Raw genomic sequence first — 22,934 nt, forward strand, 5'->3', positions numbered from 1 at the left:
CCAATTTCCCCTACTCTATCCCATGTTCACAGTCACAACATAGTGACTACGTGTACAGGTCTGACACAGACACATGTGGGATGAAGTGTACCTGCTGACCTGGAGCCGCTTTTCTGTCTGTTCTTTAATTTAACTGATCATCTTTCCTCCTCTGTGTGTCTCCAGTTCTATACGAATCACGTGGGGGTAAATTAGCAGTGAGGAGCAGACAAGACAAGGTGACTGTTTGCAGATGTTTAAGAAAGAAGGAAACACAGGTTTAGGCACTATTTTAGGACCTGCTTCCAAATGTCCCCTATTCTAAGTCATTAGTTTGATACTTTGACTCTCCGTTGTAGTGGTCGGAGTGGATGTTTGGTGTTATTGTGTGTTTTGCCTCAAAGTCCAGATTTTGGATAGTCTGTTGTTGTTTAACTGGAGTTACTTTTTACAGTAATCACGTCATTGATCAAACTGAATCTTGGGGAATTAAATTCATTTTCTGTGGTTAGTGACAAATTTCATTTTCATCTTTGTTCACTTCTGGAGTAATCTAATTAGCGAAGTTCCACTGGGAAGAAATGGATACATCTGATCAAAAGGGTTGTTTAAAAAAACATAAGCATGTGTATGAAAGAGCATGACAATTGTATTAAATAGCTTGACCTTTACAATAAATGCTGAGCACATAAACATGACCTATTTGTGTGTGTTTTTCCCACTTTGTTTCTGTGCTGCACACATTTGAGTGATCCGCCGTCAAAGGATTGGCACAATAGACTCAGTGTGGGATGTTGATGTGTTTGTGTCACAAGCTCCTTGTGTACTATGCTAAAGGATGTGTCATTTAAACAGTTCGGGGTTTTGTGGATATACAAACTCACAAGGCCATTTTGCTTATGAATTGTTCCAAGGCTCAGTCTCAAATGTTCACATCAACACCCATAAACACAGGAGAAGTGACAGACAAAAGGCATTACAAGAACTGTGCTCTTGAACTGAGTGTGATCTCTTGAATTGTTTAAGTAATATTTCTCAGTACAGGAATTATAGTGCAGAAGTTTCTGAGTTTGAAAAATAGCTGTCTAACAAGAAACCGACTGAAGATTCAATTTAACATCACTTTTCTCCATAAAAGAGAGTAAAAAGTGCAATTTCCATAGTGCATCTACAGATATGAACCTAAGTGATGACTCAGCAGTTTAAGATGAGTCATATGTAAAATTTTGGTCTCTATTTTCTGTGATCAATAAGTTTCAGTATGACCATGGCAATGACAAAAGCACTTGTTCACTGATGAGGAAAATCAATAGCGTATTGAGTGGTTTAGAAGTGTAATGGTTTTCTGATTCTCTTTAAAGCTATTTTTAGGAATATGTTGGTGACTCAGTTCGTTATTGTGCATGATAATGAACTGATGTATTAAAACTCTAGGTTTGCATTTCTATTAGCTGCCCACTCTCCAGCATTTCCCTTGAAATGAGAGTCAGAAATAAAAATCAAATGAAAATTTAACTTGAAGGCAGACAGCGGGGCTGGCATCACACACATTTCATCTCACACACTGTGTTTTTTATTTGTTTGTACAAGAAGTGTGTGTGCAGTTTATTTGTGGTGCCTGTAACTGTCAGTGGATCACAATTACGAGCAGTGACTATAATCGCATGCACTGACAACAGGAAATGTGTGTTTGTTTAAAGGAGGATGTCTTGACACAGTATCTGTGTTTACAGAGTCTAGCCCCAGCACTGTCATCACTAACTCCAACAGAGCTAACACAACCCCTAAATTTGACTCTTTTCTAATTAGACTGAAATACCTGAGCCACCTCCCCTCTGCACTCCCACATTTCCCCATACAGAGTCCTTTTCTGATTTACATCGCTCCCTGTCTTGCTCAAACTATTACCCTATTGATACGCTATTCCCTCCTTTAATTTCTCATTCCGACTGGCTGTAATCTGGAAGAGAGGCTGGAATGATTAGAGGTCAGCTAATTTGCTGCAGATGAAAATGTCCACATAATGGGACTTGCAGGGAAATAATAGTACACAACACAATGCACACAAAATTTCCAAACAAATCTGCAGGAAGTCTGTTAATACTCCACACACTCCACAAATATGCACAAAGACAGCCCAGCCATCAGTACCCTGCACTGCATTGTACCTCGCTCATAAAGAAATTGGTTTTTCTCACATAACTCTTCATTTATACTTGCATCATATCAACTTCTTTACTCTCTATATCATCTCCATCTCTTATTGAACTTCACCCTTCTATTGACAGCAGGATGAAGATAAGTTTCTGCCAATAACTGGCCACAGATGTCAGGAGTCTTGCATGGTGACAGCACTCTTATGAGGAAAGTGGTGGGCTACTGGGTCTCTCTAATTTCCATCTTCTAGCAGAAGCTGTTGCTCTTGGAGTCAGTGAAAACACCCACTGGATTCTTGCTAGGAGAAGTCAGTAATGAGATTGTGGTGAAGAAGGCTTTCTGTTGGAAACTCAAACTGGTAAAGGTTATCCAGTCATCTGCTGCTCGTTATGTGTGAGCATGCGTGTTTTTGAATCTGTGTGCATGTGAGTTCTGGAAAGACAAAAGAGTGAGAGAAAAAAAGTTGGAATCAATTTCCCTCAAGTATACAGTGTGTGGTTTAGTTATATGTGGATGTAGATGAGATATGGTACACAAAGAAAGAGAGTAAAGAAAGGGAGCTTGAGCATTACTCCAGTGAAAGTATCTGACTCATGCCTGATTGTTTATTATTGCAAATGACTGTAGTCATCAGGAAGCCACAGGAGTATTACTCATTGCACCAAAGAGGAGATAGCGATGTAGTCTGTCTCCCCTTAGACATTTATTCATCTATTGGTCTGTTTTTGTTTTGCACACATGGTATGTTTTGAAAGAAAATACCGGGAATTCCCATAATGCAGCAAACCCCTGCCTGCCTTGTGATAACTTACATGATGTCTCTTTACTGCACTTCTCATCAGGCTCTTATCCAAGGACTGCTCTGTGACTGCTGCATTGAAGGTATTTAGAGAAAACGCAAAGGGCAGCTAAGTGTCATGCTTGCTGTCTTGTGCTGTCATCACTGGAAATAGACATGTCACTCAGGAAATGGATGCAATGTCTTCATGCACCCCCACCAGTAATTTCACTACTTAGACGGAGGGAAGAAAGAAGTAAAGTAGCATAAACAACCTCTCTGTCCTTTGCATCCCCATTAGGTTTATCTTTGTTGACAAGTGCCTGCTGATATCTGTTTTGTTTTGGACACAGTGTTCTTTGGTGAGGTTGTAAAAAAGCAGAGTGTAAAAGGTCCAAAAAGATGACTGAGTAGTAAAAGGTGAGCGAGAGTGAGATAGGTAAAGAATCCGCAGAACACTTTAAAACATTTAAAATAATGTTCTTTTTTTTTTTTTACAGACTTGTAGGAAAACATACTGCAGTCTGTCCAAATGTGTAACTGTGGTAGCACTGCTTTTCAATTAGAATGTGAAGTCTTCTGTAGTCTATGAAATGTATGGATTACAGCAAATAAGGTTTCCCAAAATTTGCCACAATAGCAGAATGATTTTTCCTTCCTTCTACACATTAAAACTTTTTCTAATTGTAAGAAAATAACACTCAGTGGAGGGTGGTAAGGAAGAAAAAGAAAGAAAAAGAAAGAGAGGATGTAATATTTCCTAAACCACGGGTCTGAAGACGCAGATGCGCGTTGCTGATATAAAGATCAGTTATTCAACGTTGTTACGGAAGGGATGGCAATGTGTATGCGTGTGCTTACCTAATTGAAAATTGATGGTAGTTAAAAATAAAGGAAATGAGAGAAAAGAGAGAAAGAGAGAGGGGGGTGGAGGGATAAGCATACTCACCGAGAGAGAGAGAGAGGACAGAGGAGGGGAGGAGAGGGAGGGAGGGGTGACGCGGGGAAGTACTTAGAGAGAAGACGCATCATCTGTGCAGTGGTGGGAGCAACATCTCCTGGTTGCAGTCCGACAGCAACGCAAGCAGCTTTTCCGACTTGTTTTCAGAAACCGTTGTTGCGTGACGAGACCATGTGGATTTACAAGCTCGTTTTCGGATTCGTTTTCGTCGTTTCTTGCTCTGGTAAGTTTGCCGAAAACTACTCACAACTGCTCGCGTTGCTGCCCAACGTGTGACACCAGAGCCAGCGTGTGAGCGCACTGGTTTGCGCTCCCTGCATAACAAACTGTCAAGCACGAGTTAGGAGTGCCGTGATCCATCTAATTTTATTACTGTCGCATGCGATGTTCGGATAATAACACATTCGTCTTGTGTTTAACTCTGTATAGGTGTGTTATTAATGTAATCTGAGGGTGCGCGATTTATGGGTTAGCGTTACTTAGAGTCAAAACACATCTCTGGTAGTATTTCTTAAGACTGGACTTCAGTGAAAAGAGATGCTTTTGCTAAGAGCCATTACAGAGCTTTTTCATTCTAACTCACTACCAGAGCTCATTGTACTATATAGTATCGCTTTGAAATTTAGCTGATTTGAACACTGGGTAAGTGATGAGAAAAAAGCATCTGCTTATACGCTAACCCAATGTCACCTAAAGTGACCTGTTAAAATCCAATCAATCGTGCAGTCACCCTGTAACTGAGTGCAACTTTCGCGGTTCATTGCTCCTTGGCACCAAGCCGGTCAACTCAAGCTGACGAGCGGACAAACACTAAGCCTCTGGTACTCTGTGATCCCCAGCTTGCTTACCACACCGTAAACCATCCAGACACTGAATCTGAAATCAACTCTGATGTGTGACGTCTTCCCTTCAAGTGATTCAACGATTTTTGTTTGTATGTTCTCTGTGTGTTTGTGTGTGTGTCAGCCTCGATTTCATTTACGGCCAGTGACAAATGACTGTGCATCCCATTGGACGCTGTAGACCTAATAGGATGCACAGTTATAGCAGACTTCTTCACACATCAAGTATTGTGCAAAAGGCTTGAGTCACCGCTCATTTCTTTTTATTTTAGTAAGAAAATGGGGAAATAGGTGCAGTGATTTATTGAAACGTTTGCAAACATAAATGGAAATATCATTTATAAAGCAAGAACAGTGTTTGCACAATTCTTAGAAACTTGAAGTCAATGTTTGGTATGAGCACCTTATTTTCTTAACACAGCCTGAACTCTTTTAGCCAAGCTGTCTTGTAATTCTGCAAGTAGTCTTCAGGAATAGTTCTCCAGGCTTCTTGTAGGTCATTCAAAGCTCTTCTATGGATGCTGCTTCAAAAATGTTGAGGTCAGGGCTCTGGGGAGGCCAATCAATGACTGATAGTGTTCCATGGTGTTTTTCTACAAGGTATACTTTTACTGCATTAGGAGTGTAGTTTTGATCATTGTCATGCTAAAAAATGAAACCACTGTTACTCAGATGCTTTCCAAAAGGTTTTCCATGGTGGATCAAAATCTGGTGGTACTTTTCTGTGTTCATTCAGCTCCAAACATTGACAAAGCATCCAATCTGTTTTACAGATGGCTGTAGACACTCACTAATGTACGTCTCTTCTGACCTCCATATTCATTTGGATCTGAGTTCTCTTGTCACTCATTTTCAGTCCAGTTCTTGCACATTACCTATGCATTTTCTCCTTGTTTCCCTTCCTTAAATATGGCTTTTAAAAGCCAACCTCCCACTGAGGCCATTTCAGATGAGGCTTTGGTGAGCAGTAGATAGATCTGCTAAAGGGCCAAAATGCATCTCTCAGGTCCTGTGTCTGGTTTTTGCAGTTTTTCAGTTGTTTTTGTTTTTTCATTCCCTAAGGCCATGGTTTTTAAGACTTCTTCTTTTGTCTTCCATCTCTCCAGTTTCCTCAGGGTTTTTTTTTAAAGTGCACATCAAGCCAGATATGCAAAAGCTTTTTGGGAATCATCTTGTTGGTGCAAAAAACACTATTACAGAGTGCACAAGATGCAATTTTAAATTGTTTCTTTGCTAAGTTGTCTGTTACATGTAAACACAATACTGTTTCTTTCCCTGGTGTAGGTGCTTTTTTTAAATGGTTAAATTGATTCAAAGTTGTTAAGTGACTAAACAAACAAAAAGAAAATATTCCTGTGAAAATGATCAAGAACAAGGACTGGAGGAGTGAAAATAAGTTTTTTTTTGAAAAAGAAAAAAACCTGAAAGATATTCAGAAAGTCTGACCACTTAAAATTAAAAGAAAGTCTGGCTCTTTGCAAAATAAAAAGAAATGATGTGTTTGAGAGGTTTTTTTTTTTTTAAAACAGTCTCATCAGCAGACAACAAAAAATGCTTTGTTTGTATGAATTAATTTTATTATTATTATTACTAGAAGTAGCGTTTAGTATCCCTTGTGTTAATATATACAATTTAGAATGGGCAGACTAAGACTACTTTTGTCAGTGATGTAGAGCCAGACAAGTCTTTAGACTGTCATAAAGCTATCTGTCTGTGTTCAACCACAACAGCATCAGGCCCTTCCTAATGATGCTCTCTCTGCCTATAGATGAGTCTCATTAATAATGTAAAATGTCAAATTAATACTACTGAGTGATCGTGACCACATTATGTAATTGTGTATCAGAAGGCAGAAGAAATGCTCTCCAGGACTACCAGAAAACTGACAGCATTCAACTGATGGTCCATTCTGATTCCTCCCACCTGACCAAAAGCAGGAAGCTGAGCTTATCGAAGTGTGCTAAAGCCTGCAGTCGCAACAAAAGGCTCCCCTTTACCTGCAGGTTAGTCCATGCTAATGTCATTACCCTTTCAGTTTCAGGATATTACTTTGGTAACATGGGAATGGCTTTCAGTTCGTCCTACTTAATTAATGTTTGCATGATGCATGAATTTTGATGTTTAGTTTAGCAGGCCTCTCCTTTGTGTACTCATAGAATCCCTGTGTTACTGGTTTCCTTTTACTCCAAGATGTCATAAAACTGACCATTATTATTCTCACTCTCCCTCCTGTTTTCTCTTCCTCCTTTCCAATCCTCTTTATTCTCTAGAGCATTTGTGTATGATCATAAAAACAGGAAATGCCAGTGGCTGTCCTTCGACAGGAACTCACCAGGAGTTCAGAGCCAGCAGAACATGAACTACCAACTCTATGAGAAGAAAGGTGCTCTACATTTCCATGTTTTTGCTCACCCAGCTGATACATACACAACAAGTGTCTCTGACTCTCAGAAAATACACATCCGTGAGGTAGCCTTGCTTTCAATAGACACCACTGCTTCTGTAGAGGTTGTGTTGATTTACGTTTTTTGAAAAAAATATCCATTTCATAACAATTTATGCTCGAGTGATTTTAGCTCCGTGATGATGGGAACCCTCTGGGGGGAAGACTAGGAAGGGCAAGGACTATTGTCGTGTTTATTGGGTTGGGCCACATAATGGTTCATTTTCAGTCATTAAGCGGTGTTTATGTAAATAATGGAAATTCCCACCCGTTTTCAATCACACTGACCACAACTGTGAACTGTGAACATGCTGGCTGTGTAACATATTTTTTACTGAGTCCAGATTTTAAAGATGATTAGGAAAACAGATTTGACTTTTGGCATTGTCGCATCTCTGTTAAGATCAGTGTTTCAGATGAAAATCTCCTTCTGTCTGTTTTCTCTATTATCTGTTCTGGCTCTTTATGCAAAGCACTTATCACATTTACCAGATCATTCTCTGTTTCTGTCTTATTTCAGACTATGTTAGAGAATGCATTGTAGGAACAGGTCAGAGTTACAGGGGCCGGAGGTCAGTGACTGTGAGTGGGATCCTGTGCCAGGCCTGGGCTTCTCCTGTTCCTCATGAGCACAAGTAAGAATCTGATGTACTTTACACCACAATGTCAAACAAAATAGTGTTATAAGCTCTTTCTTACTGTTAGTTTTGGCCTGCTAGTAATGCAATTAGCTAGTAGCTAGAGGCTGGTCTGTCTGTGTGCATATGTATATACGAGTATGATATATTAGGGGTTGATTAGGCTCCTGGGAGCAGTCATTCATCAGAACTGACCTCATTGTAACGCCTTACACAGTCACAGATCATTTCCTGCTGTGGACCTACTGTTTATCTAGATGTGTATGTGTGTGAATTCAAGTGTGTGCATTTTACTTTTACTGGCATATGCCACATTTGGTTAAGTTTAAGTTCTAGGTATGTCCCCTAAATATCGAAATCTATTTTTGCTGATAAGAGTGTTTTTCACGGTAAGAAAAAAGTTAAAATAATAAGATGCCAGTAAAAGATGACAAAAGTGAAATTTGCGCTGATGTCGGTTGCATTGCAACATGCAGTTACATCGTTTTTTACCCAGTAAGCAACAATATAGTTATATTAATCTAAGCCTATATGACTAAGATCCACTGTAGACTTAATAACGGCAGAGAGCGCAATGTGGTTCCTTGAACATCAAAAACGACTGGATTGTACACTAGCCATACTTTACCGCTGAACCCTATGCTACCTCCTCTCTCTTTTGTTTTTAAACTGTTTTCCTCTTTTTTCCACATTGTTGGAATTCTGTTCATTATTCTCTTTATCATTTCATATTTAAAGGTAATCCAAGATTGAAAGATAGCCACCAATTCCCTGATTTCCAAAACAAAGAGCACATGAATAGTGTTGAACCGTCACTAAAAAAGAAAAATCCCACTGCCCTTTCTCCTCAGAGATTTAAAATGACTTTGAAAGGCTTTGTAGTGTCGAATCAAAGCCGGCAGTGTACGTTTGCACCTCCAGTGAACCTGCTTTATCAGGCCGTTATTAACTTTTCTGTAAATCAGGTAATTAAACCCAGGCACTTTGTATGTTTTATCAGTTCACTTACAGACATGGGAAATTGACATACACGCAAGCACAGATGGATGCACGCACATACACACACACACACACAAGTTCAAATAGCATTTTTATCAGTGTAAGGTTTCCCCTCCATAGATTGCCCACCAAAGACTTCTCATTTTTGTACCTGTCATTACCAAATCTAGTGAAGGACTATTTCATAGCTTTATCTTTTCCCCATCATGTGGAAAAACACCGCCTGTCTAACAAGCTATGCTTTCTGTGTCCATCATCACAGCTGGTGACTACAGCCATGTGCTTCCCTGATGTAAAAGTTATGAGTCATTTGTCAGTATGTTTATGTTACGTCCAACGCCAACCTCATGGAGAACTAACTTTGCTTTTAAGTATTAACCTGTTTTCCCTAAAAAAACACTGCTGTGTCACTGATGATTCAGTCCTTTGGCATAGTTATCAGTAACTTTTATTTTTGTTAATTTCCACCAGTGGTGTTTACAGAGCAGCACTCTTGTAAATGAGCAAGGAGAAGTCATTCTGTCAGAGATTAAAACCAGAGACCACAAACTGTGACCTTTTGGTGTTTTTCAAAAGGAAGTTGCTCTGCATGCGAGCCGAAACGCTGTATTTGGCAGCAGGTCTTGGTACATGTGTTTGTTTTGTAACTGCGGCTCTGCTTCTGACAGATTCATGTCTAAGAGGTTCAGGAAGACGGACCTCCGGGAAAACTACTGTCGCAACCCAGACAACTCTGCTGTTGGCCCATGGTGCTTTACCACCGACCCTCGGCCACACTTCAGACATGAGGAGTGTGGCATACCACAGTGTTCAGAGGGTGGGTTTTACACACAGGCACACACGTTTGCAGAAATATATCAGTGTTTATACAAGCACATATTAATGTTAAAATAATACCCATTCTGCAATGTGCATTATCTCACCAATTGAGGCTTGATAGCCTGAAACGAGCTGTGGCAAATAAGGCAATCATATAGTTGGACTAAGCAAGTTCACCTAAACTGTGCTCTCATGTGATATCTATCTATATATATATATATATATATATATATATATATGTATGTGTGTGTGTGTGTGTTTTACTTGCTGAGGCCAGCTGCAGCTGTTTCCAGGTGTGTGGTTCGGTTTACACTGTCCTCTCTCATTCCATCAGGCTCAGGGTTTGTAAATGGTTTGAACCTGAAGAAGCGGGTGTTGGAATGTTACGGGATATTAATCCCCCTGTCATCTACTCAACATCAATTGTTAGCCATTATATCCATCCCTGTGGCATACATGTGGTTGTGATGAAAGAAGAGGGCCTTCTCAGCATGTTTCAGCCTTTATGTTATATCGCACAATGTTACTGTCAGGCACTGAAGGAGGGGATGATAATGACCTCTGTTATCTAATCCTCGGGGATTCATGCTGTCAGAGGGGTTGTTTCCTCAGCATGCATGGCACTGGATCACTTTAATGAGGAGCCAGGTTGTGGTTGGTTAGGACAAAATGGGAATCCTTCTTGCTCTTTAACTGACACAAGTTGTACAACAAAGATAATGACATTGTGTTTTGATAAAAAGCCCGTGCTCTTTCAGTAAAAAAATGACTGGGAGGGTTTCTCCTGAAATTAAGTGGTCCTAATAGGAAACATACACACAGACACGCAAACATGGCGTGTACAAGCACAAATACATGTGCAGCCTGTGGACTCACAAACATCTGTTTCCAATCTGGATCCTTGCTGTTGTTCACACTAGACAGTGTATTCTACTCACCAGGCAGAAAATGAGACTTTGTCTTTATCCAAGAAACCTTTGCCTTTTTAAATCATACATACTATTTGCATCCATATTTTAAATGTCTTTGTTTATAACAAGTCTTCATTAAAGCTGAAGTATGCAAAAATAAAGTCTTTGAACAAAAACATGGCCTTCTTCCTACTTTATACCTGATGCAGTCAGAAAAGAACTTTGATTGGCCAAAACTGATGGTCATGATAAAGTAGGTGTAGAGATCCAGTTCTTGCACAGACCAGTTGATAATCTAGTATGGTGAAAGGCTGTTAACGACTTGTTTGTCTAGTGAAACAAACAAAAAAATGTTGCTTATCCCACTTTAAGTATTATGTTATCAAAATGTTTAGTTCAAAATGTTGCTTAACAGTTTGGGAATCTAATATTAAACACTAAAGTGTATTCAATTTGATCTTCAACTCTATTCCTGTGTCAACCCATGGCTATCCTACTAAAAAAAACACACACCCCTCATTTATATTCTGGATATATGATTTTTCATTGATCAACTTAGCGTTTTACTAAGACGCTTTTTCTTATTTTGCATGTCTCTCTGTGTGAACGTGTGTTTCACTGCTGTATAGTTGAGTGTATCAACTGTATTGGTGAGGATTACAGAGGACCAATGGACCACACAGAAAGTGGAAAAGAATGCCAGCGGTGGGACTTGGATGACCCACACAAACACCTGTACCACCCCAAGAGGTGATGCTCACAAGTGCACACCCACAAATACACACTTACCTCTGCAGCCCACAAAATTTGTGCAAGCTCAATCACATCTACTTGCATGCATGCTTATAGCATGAGAATACATTATGTTTTAAAAGGTTCATAAAGTAATTAAATGTAGTTTAGCTGCACTTACTTTGGTGATGAAGTGATTTGGATTCAGTTAGTGAAAACCTTCCCCAAAGGAATGATATTGGAATCCAGTGTATGTTTATGTGTTTTTTGTGTGTATTTAACAATAGTATGTTGGGAAAATGCTTCATTTTGACTTAATTGTCCCAAATTGCTTTAAACTCTCAGACTTGGGCCTAAGCTGTTATTCATTTATACCTGTTTAAAGGTTTCATATATTTTAATCTATATTAGTATTCGTTGCATGATCTTCAAAAAGTGTGTGTACACGTCAGCTGTGTGCATCTGTGTCAAGACAGCTAGTGGGATGGCAGGTGGTCTGGATTAGTGGGGACTCGTTAACACATCCTTAATCATCCCACTGTTTATGTAAACGAGGTCTCAGACTGCTCATAGCAGTAATGTAATGAGAGGGTCCCACAGCCTGATACTTCATGCCTAGTGGCTACAGGCCTGAAGGGATGTGGGACTTTGGGATGACTTACTGTAGAACACCTGTAGTGGTGCAACTTATTATCTTCCTCACTCCCCTGAGCTAAGAAGAGTTATTAGTGTGTCAGTTACATGCAATGGTGAATTGTCTCTCAACTATTTCGCACTGCTTGTGAATCAGGAGGAAAATAGAAACATGGATCTCTTGACAGGGACATCTGGACTTTTAGAATATAGTGGCAGTTAACATCAAGGAGTGCTCCAAGTCTGTGATAGTTGTTTTATATTTTATTTATTTGCAATGCTTTTGAGTCTTGTTTCTGCTTACATATTTTTTCTGCCTGTTTTGTATTAGGTACCCTGACAAGGGCCTGGATGATAACTATTGTAGAAATCCAGACGGACGCCAAAGACCCTGGTGCTTTACCACAGACCCAAATACACCCTGGGAGTACTGCAACATCACAGTTTGCGGTGAGCATATATTCATGTTTGTTTGTGTGTGGTTGAATCCATTACCATTTGTCATGCATGTTATGGAGCAATCTATGCCCTTCTGTTAGTGGCTGTGTTGCTGTTTAGTGCGGGTCAACAAAGTATGACTGACTGCATCAAAATGTACTGCTTCCTGTACCTTTCATTTTACCATTCCTGGCTAATGCTAAAGAATATACAAACACACACTCACCCACCCACACAAACAGATGCAGAGCCCCCCTCCCTTCCCTCTTAGGGTTGGCTCTCTGTTATGTCTTCTCTGATAGCCAGAATGTTTATTTTTTTCCCTGCACCACTGGCTTTTTGTTTATTGTTCTATGCCAGCTCTTATGTGTGGTAGTCAAACTGCACAGGTCTCAATTACTGCTCTACATTAACCTCGTGTTACACATACAGACACAACACCAGGGTCATACACACTACAAGCAGATCATTTACACCTCATACACTTAGTGCAAGCGGTGTGATTGATGTCTAAGAGATCGGTGTGTGCGTCACATCTGGCTTTGGCTTTGTGTGTCTTTGCACTTGTAGTAAACCGGCATACACTACGTGCTTGGAGTTCACCCTGCAGTCAGTGACAAGTCACATAGTCACACACTGGATTCTTCAAGAACATAAAACAGAAACAGAGCTGGTGTTGTTGTTGGACTCTGCTTTATTCTCTTTAGTCTGTGACCGGCCTGCTTTCCTGCTAGAATCATCAGCAGTCCTGGCACCATGTTTACTAGATGGCACTCCACCATGTGGACCCAGTGATTCACTGTTCTCTCCCCCTTATTTTCTCCTCTGTAAAAATTGTCTCCTACCCAGGGCATTCAACCCTTCTCTCACTCTTTCTCTATTATGGGAGCTTTTTGGGAACAGACCAAGTTTACGACCCAGTTAGTCTTAATCAAAACAAGGCACACAGAGACAACCAGATAAAGTGTTCATTTGATAAGGCCCCTTCTTTTGTTTACTGTCAAACTAGTTCAAATCTATTTTTATGCATCTACTATGCACAGCAAATCTCTGTTTTAGAGACTTGAAGATCTGGCGCTTTGTACATTTTCGGGTACAGTCATGTAATGCTCAGGTTAATGAACTTGTAGCACTATCTAATGAGTATCTCCGTGAAGAGGTTGCCTTGGTTGTCCAGCCTAGCTAAACTGCATTCTTTCAAAACCACAGCTATTCTGTTGATGTCAGATAGCCAGTGTACTAAGAGTATTTGGCACCATTTCAAATACACTGTCACACTGAATACGTCTATAATCCTGACTGTTTGCTATTATTGACATCACTGTGCACTAATAGAAAGTGGATGTATCTTGAGATGGGGGACTGATTTTGAGATAAAACCTGGGGATGAGGACAGTGTCATTTTTAGGCCAACTAATTTGGCTGCCATCAGAGCAAATTGTTTGTTGCAGTCTGAATTGTAGGTGTTGGCAGTTGGGAGACTGAATTCTGCACAGTGTATTGAGGGTCTAAATTTACCAGGAGGCAATTTACCCCACAACCCCCCCAAAAAGTGCCCCATCGGCAAGCAGTACTTTTCTGAACATAAGTACACTTTTATGGCAGAGCATGCAACACTAATCAGTGTAATTTTATCTATTATATTAATGTTTTCCACAGCAATGTTACACAAACACACTTTTTGTTTGACTTCAGTTCATAGTTGCCAATTTTTTGCAGAGGATGGCATTCAGACTATCATATTTTTATATATTGGTAGACTAATTTGATTATGTTTCGTGTGAAAATGCAAATTACAACAGTGGCAGAATCTTGACCCTGTGGAAGTTCCTGAAACTTCTTCCTGGAAAATCATTCATGGAGAACGATATACAAATTTCAGGCAAATAAAAAACCTCCTGAAGGTTTTGCAGTATCCGTTTTTCAACTTTCTATACAGTTCAAAGTTACCATAATTTATACAAAGTATTCATCACTTTGGGAAATTTCTCTTACCGCTCTCATTTCACTGATCTGTAACTCAACAGCAAATGTTTTCAAAATTTCTCCATACACCATTTCAGCTAAATAAGCTTTTATCAGTTCTTCACCATCTCTGTGCACAGTGTAAATTAGGTGGCCAAACTTTTCTTTTTTTTTCTGTGTTAGTGCAATCATAAATGGTAAATTTGAGCAGATTCAAAACTTGGGAGTCATTTATACACTGTAGTTGAGGCATCTAAAATTAATTTTCATATGCATTTCATATTGCCGCATGGATTCATTTCGATTTTTTTAGCATTATGTATGTTGAGGAAAACATGTGTGTTGGGTTAGCCCTCAGTTGTGGTTGGTAGTGTTTAATTCTCCTCATATACCAGAGATGATCCTCATATCGAAGAGGATTTGTATATCTAACGTATGTAAATAAAGATTGACTTTTGGGGTTATGCTGAAACATCTTCTCCGTTTTAGTTGCAAGAGCACAAGATCCTGAGCCTAAATTACTAGGCTTTCTATATACTATACTATCATAGCTATATGTTGGTTTGTCTTTTGGCTTGTTTAAGAACATGCGTTATTATTCATTTTTTGGCTTTTTTTTTTAGAAACCCCTCCTAAAAGTAATGTTGTGGAAACAACTGAGTGTTACCAGGGCAGAGGAGAGGGTTACAGGGGAACCGTAGATATGACGCCCACTGGACTTACCTGCCAGCGCTGGGACTCTCAGTATCCCCATAACCATACATTCCTGCCTGAAGCCTACCCCTGCAAGTGAGTCAGAAACTTACATGATACAACCATCCACTCACTCACCCACATGCATGCACTTACATTTTAGCAGATTACAGCATGACTTTCTCTTGTGTTTTCCAGGGACCTGAGAGAGAACTTCTGTCGAAATCCAGATGGCCAAGAATTCCCCTGGTGCTTCACTACAGACCCAAGAGTCCGCACAATGTCCTGCATTAATATCCCTCAGTGTGGCACCCAAAACAGGCCTGTCAGCGGTGAGAGACTCAACAGATTTATTTGGCTTTGACAGGAGCAAAGGAAAAGACAATTTTCTCTCCATCGGAAGCAAAGAAATGCGCATATTCTGAGAGAGATCTTGTAACCACACACATCCCAGCGGAAAGCTGTTGCCCTGTAAGAGTGTGGGAAGGACTGACCACCATGTATCACACAAATAAAATCTGACAGCAACTCAGGATGGTCAGTTCTTACTGGTCACTGAAAAAAAGATCGAAAGGATTAGTGCTGTTTGAGATTCTTTTCGAGGTAGATTTAGAAGTTCTACATGCAGATCTATAGCTGAGTAGGCAGATTCAGATTCCCTAAGGGATTTTAACGGATATTCTTTCGAGACTGAGTGGACTTGAATTGGAATTACAAAACCACTCTGAGGCTATCTTGTGGTTTACCCTTGAGAGTTCAATACATTCCCATATACAATATACTGTAAATGAAATGAAGGGTAACAAACAGCTAAAAAAATTATGAATGGCGGTATTTTTCTCATTTCTCATTGTCAAGGATTACTTTTGTGTTTCCAGCCAAGCATAAAGTAGGACCACTATGACAACTACGATAGCTCAGCTAAGGGTTGTGTATTCTTTTGCTCATATTTGAACTCAATTCACAGTTTTTTTTTCTCCAGCTTTTCAGTTGAACAGCACAGCGTGCATAATTGTACATTTATAGAGACTGTTTTGCATGTTTTTGTTTAAAGCCCTTATTTGTTTGCACACGCAGTATGTGTCCAGACAGTCTATCTAATTCTTCTATCTCAATTTTTCCAAATCCAGACTGCTACGAAAGATTTGGAGAAAATTACCAAGGACAGCAGTCAAGGACTAGATCAAACCTGCCCTGTGCTCCCTGGAGAGACCACAGCAACAGGTCGGCCCACTGGATCCCTGCTACTTCCTAATAACTTTCCCAAACTTCACTATGATGTAGAAAACAGACTTGCACCATTAATAAAACTGTAGACAAGCACTACTGGCTAAAATAGACATCAAATTGTCACACCGGCCCACAACATGTTAACCCACAGACCCCAACAAAGTGTAGGAGATTTTAAGGCACTCAGTGAGACAACAAGAAGAAAGAAAACACAAATTTTGAACAGAAGACGACCTTGTGCACGACAGTCCCGCTATGCAAGTGTAGCTGAGTTTTCTAGAACCATGTGTGCAAATCTGAAACATGGTGTTGTTTTAGGGAGGCACTTTGTAAGTGACCTCTACTTAAGTCTCGCTGTTGTTAGTCAGTCAAGGCAAGCCACTTGTTTTCAGAGGAGAAAACAACTCCTAGCCTCCCCTACAGCTTTTTTATGGCTTGAGAAGTGTTTCCCTGAAAATGACCCCGCTGAGCAAGAAAGACTCCCAGAGATAACTTGGCTGGGCGATGTACTCTTTACAACTCACCCTTGACCCTAAAACCGCTCCTTTACAGGAACACTTCAAAGCCACTCAACCCCACTGTATGGCTCTTTCGAATGGGTCAAAAGCTGGGGTTAGGAAGTCAGAGAGAGAGCTGGCTGCACCAGAAGAACATGAATTTTAAACCCTTGATTGCTATGATTTCACCACCTTATTAGTTAAGGAATTTGGTGTGAGAAGGGATTCAGTTTGTGGTTTTAAAATTCTAGCGAGAATGCTTCATGTGTGGGATACGTCTGCACGAGTATTAGATATGTGAATGTAGGTGGGAGCATACTGTCTAAGTGAGTAATTCCTTTGCAAATCACCTCATTATCTTGTCTGGAGGGAGAGAGCCTACACAGCTGTGTATTTAACGGTCCAAATCCTATCTGGCTAAATTCATTCAGCTTTTTACACATAGTTATAAATCAGTAGAAAATCCTTTTTTTAACTGTCAAAACAAGACAAATTATCTGCTTAAACTAAAAGAGAGAATGAAAGCGAGAGAGATGTTTCTTTTGTTTTCACATTGTCTTTGGGGCTTAATAAATGTTGTTGAAAGATTTGTTAAGGGATCATTCGGGTTTCTGTGTTTGCTCAGTGGTGAGAGGGGCATGCCGACGGCTGGCCTGGAAGGAAACTACTGTCGAAATCCTGATAAAGACAAACACGGTCCCTGGTGTTACACCAACAATTCTGCCATACCCTGGGACTATTGCAATGTGAAACCATGTGAGTGTCTATCCATATAATATGAGCACTGACACACACACAGAAACATAAAAGTCACTTAGATAATGTGTAATTGAAGCTTTATCATAGTTCTAGAGAAAAGACTGAGCTAGTGTAGATTTGTTTTCACTTCTGTTCCTCTCTCTCACTCTAACACACACACAGAGAGAGAGAGAGATAGAGAGAGGGAGAGTTAGAATAATTTGGAGTGGGTAAGTCTGTCTACACTCACAGGAGATCCATAGTCATCAGGAAGCCTGAGGGTTTTTGTATGGAGCCAGAGGCATCATGTTTGCAACTAGCTCATAAAAGTTTATGAATCTTTTTTTTCCTTCTTTTTTACACAACTTTTTAACTACAAGACCATACCCTTGTTGTATTTTGTGTTTTAGGATTCCTTCTCACTCACTGTTTTGTAAATAACTGTGTTACATTTCAGATATGTTGTTTAATATATTATCCTTGCCATCTGTTATCTTCTCAAGCTTCCATTAATGGTGTGAATAATGCATCCATGTTTGATTACTTGACATGAGCAGATTATGAGAATATACATAAATTCATGACTGCTGACCTTAAAGCTATGGGAAAGGTGCTTTAAAGTATATAAATAAAACATAAGGAGTTATGCATCTTGTGGCGTCTGTTACATCTAAAAATCTAAAATTAGGAAGCAGCTTTAACCTACAGACACACCGCAGCCCTTTTAAGGCGTGTTGCATTCAATTAAACATGACGTGGAAAACAAACTCATTGGCCCTGGTAGCTGTTGCTCTATGCTCACTGTGAAATTTACACCCCTGTGTGAGGTTGGCTCTTACCTTGTATGAGTTAATGCGCCCTGATCACTTGCTTGTCTCCTTGCCTCTCTGCAGGTAATGCTTCACAGAACACCATCCAACTGGGTGAGAGTCTCTCTGTGCTCATCTGTCTGCCTGTGTGTGCGAGTGGCTCAGCTGCTGAACTGTATTTGATAGGCTACAGAACTTGATGGGGTGCTTTTTATGTCCAGCTATAATGATGCATGAGATAATGAGGTTGTGGTGGCATCTGTTTCCCTTTCTGTGTGTCTCTGTTGGTCTTTCTGTGTTACTTTGTACTCTTTTGCACATAGTAATTGTAGAACAAATGACGAATCCTCTGCTCTTTTGACATACAGAGTTCGAAATACAAATGGGTTCTGTTAACATTTTCAGTAATCACCTTAATTATCGGCCTCATCAGTTAATGTACTTATGATGATGATTGAGCTGCGTCATTAGGCAGCTCGAGTGCCTCTTGTATTGTGACTATGTAAACAATATATGTCCTTGTTAACTACAGTGTCATTGTGTCTGTGACCGTGTCTTTATGGCTAAAATTTAATGTATATTTTATTTGTGTTCTGACTTTCTAGGTGAGGACGCTTCTGTGAGCTGTTTTGTCCATAAGACAACACGAATCGTAGGAGGAAGTCCAGTGAGCATATCAGAAGGCAGCTGGATGGTCAGCATACAGAAGGGGTATGGCATTTAGCATTCGACACATTTTCCTCTACTAAAGAACAGTGGAGGATCCTGCCCAGACTATTCTTGAATTGATAAAAAAAATCTGAAGTGTTGCTACTGGTGAAATTTCAGATGTAATGAAGAAGAGCTTGTGATATGATTCTATTGATTGTATTGTCAGGTTGTCATAGTATGATTACAAGCTTTTCCCCCCAGATTTTCTCCCCAAAGTGGCACAGTTTCAGGTCACGTATGCTGTGGGATGTCATAGATTTGACCTCAATATAACATTTGTGTTTTGTACTGTTCTCAGATCAATGCACTGGTGTGGCGGTTCACTAATACGAGACGAGTGGGTGCTTACTGACAGAGAGTGCTTCTCCTCATGGTAATGTTGTCTCTCTTTTGTTTTTTTTTGGAGTAGGGTGGTAAAAAGTTAAAGGATTTGAGCAGTTTTAACCTGAAGAATGATAACTGTGCAGTATTTCCAACTGTATTAACTTTTTCTTGTGCCTGTTCAGTGTTCCGAACCTCAGCGAGTATCGAGTGTGGCTGGGGGTCTCTGATATTCGAGAGGGCGCTCCTGACTGGTCTAAGAGGCAGGAAGTCAGCATAGCCCATGTAATATGTGGCCCTGAGGGCTCCAGCTTAGCCCTCCTAAGGCTCTCTAAGTGAGTGCCTGGAAAAATAATCTCAGTGATATATTGATATATTTTTCTGTATTTGTGATGCTAATCATATTTTGCAAATATGTTTTTCAGGCCTGCCCTTCCTGCAGACAATGTCCATACGATTCAGCTACCTGTGGCTGGGTGCACCATCCCAGAAGGAACAATATGTAAAATGTATGGATGGGGAGAGACCAAAGGTACTAATATTATATATTGGGTTATAGTATGCATACCTATTTTCTGGTTCTTCTCACTTGCATTTCTCCTGCAGCAGGAGAAATGCAAGTGATTGAGGTGCAAAAGTATAAATAATAGCTTCTTGCTCTGTATGCTTGCGATATGTTAATCCTGGGATTTTCTTAACATTGTGTTGCACTGTATTATATTTACTACAACAAAACACAGGCAATGAAGTGCAATTTTTAACTCTTTCAGGCACTGGCTATGAAGATATGCTAAAGGCAGTGGAACTGCCCATTGTCAGGAATAACCGGTGTAGAGAAATGCACAGAGGAAACCTTCACATCACCACCAACAAGATCTGTGCAGGAGGGAAGAGGAATGAGGGAGTGTGTGAGGTAAACTGTTGTAAACAGTTTGTATTGTTTTCCTAAAGAAGTGTTTTGGTATTTACACACAAGGGCAAATAACTGTTTTAGTGATCAGAAGGAAAAGTGCTCACTAGAATTCATACAGTGCACTCAAACCGTGTTGGTAAACAAAAACAGGCTTTTACTCCTATGGATAAAGTAATTGTTCCCAGTGTGAATCTACGTGGGTATTAGCGCCTTTGTTTAACACAGTGCTTCCAAAGCCCAGTTTGATCTAAATCTCAAACAAATGTTATGTGAATCCGTGGGCTTAGTATTCAGTCAGTTGTAAATAGAGCAGCTGGAGACTGTTGCGCTAAATTTCATCAGCTATCAAAGACTTGATTTTGTGGTTTCTGGCTTTAGAAAAGCGCTGCCCATGTTTGGATATAGTATCTATAACAGAACAATTTCATTTGAGTGTCAGAAATGTAAAACATTGATGTTAGCTGTTTAAAACCACGGACAAAGAAAAATGTGCTATAAATTTCTTTTTTTTCTTCTTTTTTTTGCAGAGGGACTATGGAGGCCCTCTGGTGTGTCAGGATGGGTATATCAGGGTTATTGTTGGAGTAAGTGTCCATGGCAGAGGCTGTGCTCGGGCCAACCAGCCTAGCATCTTCATTAACGTGCCCTTCTACACGCAATGGATCTACAAGGTTTTCAAATATTACCCCAACACCGTCTAGAAACTTAACCGAGAATGAAAAAAGTTTGGGGGACTAAATCTGACCGAGAGCCAGTGGTGCACGCAGGATGCCTGGTTTATATGTTTTGCATACTTACACAGTCCAGATCAATAGGAAATTGATCCAAGGATGTACTTACACTATGATTTAATATTTAAAGTATCAACAAGAATATTCTGATTCTAAAAGGCACTGATGGCAGTTTTGAATGGATGTTTTATCTTAGACATATGGTAAGAAAGTCAAGAAACAACAAAGTATGGCTTTGACTGAGTTGGGAGCAGAACAGACAAACATACACATATATGTATATATTTTTTTTATCCACTTCACATTTTCCTTTTGGTAGCAGTTCCACCATAGTTGTGTATGTGTGTATGTAATTACTCTTGATTCCTGGCATTACTTGAATATTTTAAATACCAAATTGGGTGGTTCAGCAGCTGCTTTTGTAGAGTACGTCAATGGGCCACTTAGAAAACTATCCAGTGGTAGGGCAACGTTAAGGACACTATGACGAGCTTTGATAAAGTGGTCCTTACTGTACATACTATTTTAATGAGTGTGTTTGTGACACTCTTAATTCATTTAGGTCTTATAGATCTATTATAAGAGAACTCAGATGTTGCGGTGGATACAAAGTGTGCTATCTCTGTGTTTTAGCTTTTAGCCACATTTCTGTTTCATTGTGGTGTCAAATAAACAGAAATACCTAAATAAACTGCAACTTCAGTGTTCTTCTCCTAACACAATACACCTGACTGAAAGATGCTCTTTGCTTTCTGTGTAAATAAAATGAGTGTATGGTTACCCAGTCTTCACAGGATTTGAAAAACATGTATTTTTTTCCTTTTATGTGTGCACAAAAGTTCTTTCTGTACAGAATATAATATTTTGTTTTAAAAAAAAGTTGAATCGTCATCGGTATGTCTGTTTTTTATGTTTGTTTTTTATGTTTGTTTTTTATGTCCGTGTATGTGCAGAGGGAGAGTGAGTTTTTGCCTGTGAGCCTGTGCATGTTTAAGCCAGAATTGAGTGAATTATCCCCACTCTCAGACCTTGGCAGACCTTCATTTTAATTCCACCCTAGATATTAGCGTGTCAGAGTCTGTTGTTTCCAACTTTTGTGGATGGGATGTGGTCTTTGTAACATTACTGTCTGTGATGGGTTTCACTGTGATGACTGAACAGCCCTTGAAACAACTTGACACACTTCTTTTTCTACTGTCAGTGACTGAGATGGCTTTACAGCTACATTATTTTTGCATGAGTGAGAAAAATGGTCTGTGTGTGAATGTGTGCACACTAAAAGATTCTGCAAGCTGCTATATTCCACAGACTGTACAGTAATGCCTTATAATATAAAATGTGTATTGTATTGAGTGCATTTACTATGAGCGTGAAATGTTAAACCCAGTTTCAGCATTATTTTCAAATGATGCCTGTCATTATATTAAACTCTTTTTCTACTTATCTGTGAATTGAATTTTAATTTCATGTTTTAAATGTTGCATTCTTTGCATTCTGAGTACAAACGTGCATAATTGCAGTCAGTTTGCTGCATAATTATTAGAACAGAGGTTGGTTGTTGTATTTCACTACCAGAAGATGGCACCATAGTAGCATAGAGACTATGAGGACGAATTTGTAATCTTGCTAATCTCTCTTTCTCCCTCTTTCTCACACACACACACAGACACACACAATCCATACAGCCACATTCACTTTCAATTGCACACACAAAGTGGCATATACTTACACACACCACTGGTTCCAGCCATTTGGCTGTTCCTGATAAAAAACACTACACCAAAATAACCGAATTTTGGTGTCACCACATTCAGAGTTTAATAGAGTGGGAGTGGGAGATAAATATGAGGGGGCATGAGAGTATATGTGTGAATGCGAGTGTTAGAAATAGAACGCATAAAGGTGAAAGAGAGCGGCTACTGCGAGCTGGAGATTAAACGCTGAATCCATTGATGCTGTATTAAGAAACTTATGGAGCAAGCAGAAAATGCACTGG

The 22,934-nt window shown here is 39.7% G+C and overlaps 1 protein-coding gene across 1 annotated transcript; it reads left to right on the forward strand.

Annotated features, from left to right (window-relative positions):
* Positions 1-3,925: 3,925 nt before the first annotated feature.
* hgfb (hepatocyte growth factor b) lies at positions 3,926-22,381 on the forward strand. The gene is made up of 18 exons (XM_005470844.4): positions 3,926-4,098; positions 6,564-6,720; positions 6,988-7,100; positions 7,681-7,795; positions 9,466-9,614; positions 11,157-11,277; positions 12,224-12,342; positions 14,919-15,084; positions 15,187-15,320; positions 16,119-16,212; positions 17,341-17,471; positions 18,347-18,376; positions 18,868-18,973; positions 19,272-19,346; positions 19,480-19,629; positions 19,720-19,826; positions 20,065-20,207; positions 20,735-22,381. Exons 1-18 carry the CDS (start codon positions 4,047-4,049, stop codon positions 20,906-20,908), a joined length of 2,136 nt encoding a protein of 711 aa, XP_005470901.1. The 5' UTR covers positions 3,926-4,046; the 3' UTR covers positions 20,909-22,381.
* Positions 22,382-22,934: the final 553 nt, after the last annotated feature.

This window comes from Oreochromis niloticus, linkage group LG7 (assembly GCF_001858045.2).
Source record: "Oreochromis niloticus isolate F11D_XX linkage group LG7, O_niloticus_UMD_NMBU, whole genome shotgun sequence".
In the NCBI taxonomy this organism is placed as follows: Eukaryota; Metazoa; Chordata; class Actinopteri; order Cichliformes; family Cichlidae; genus Oreochromis; species Oreochromis niloticus.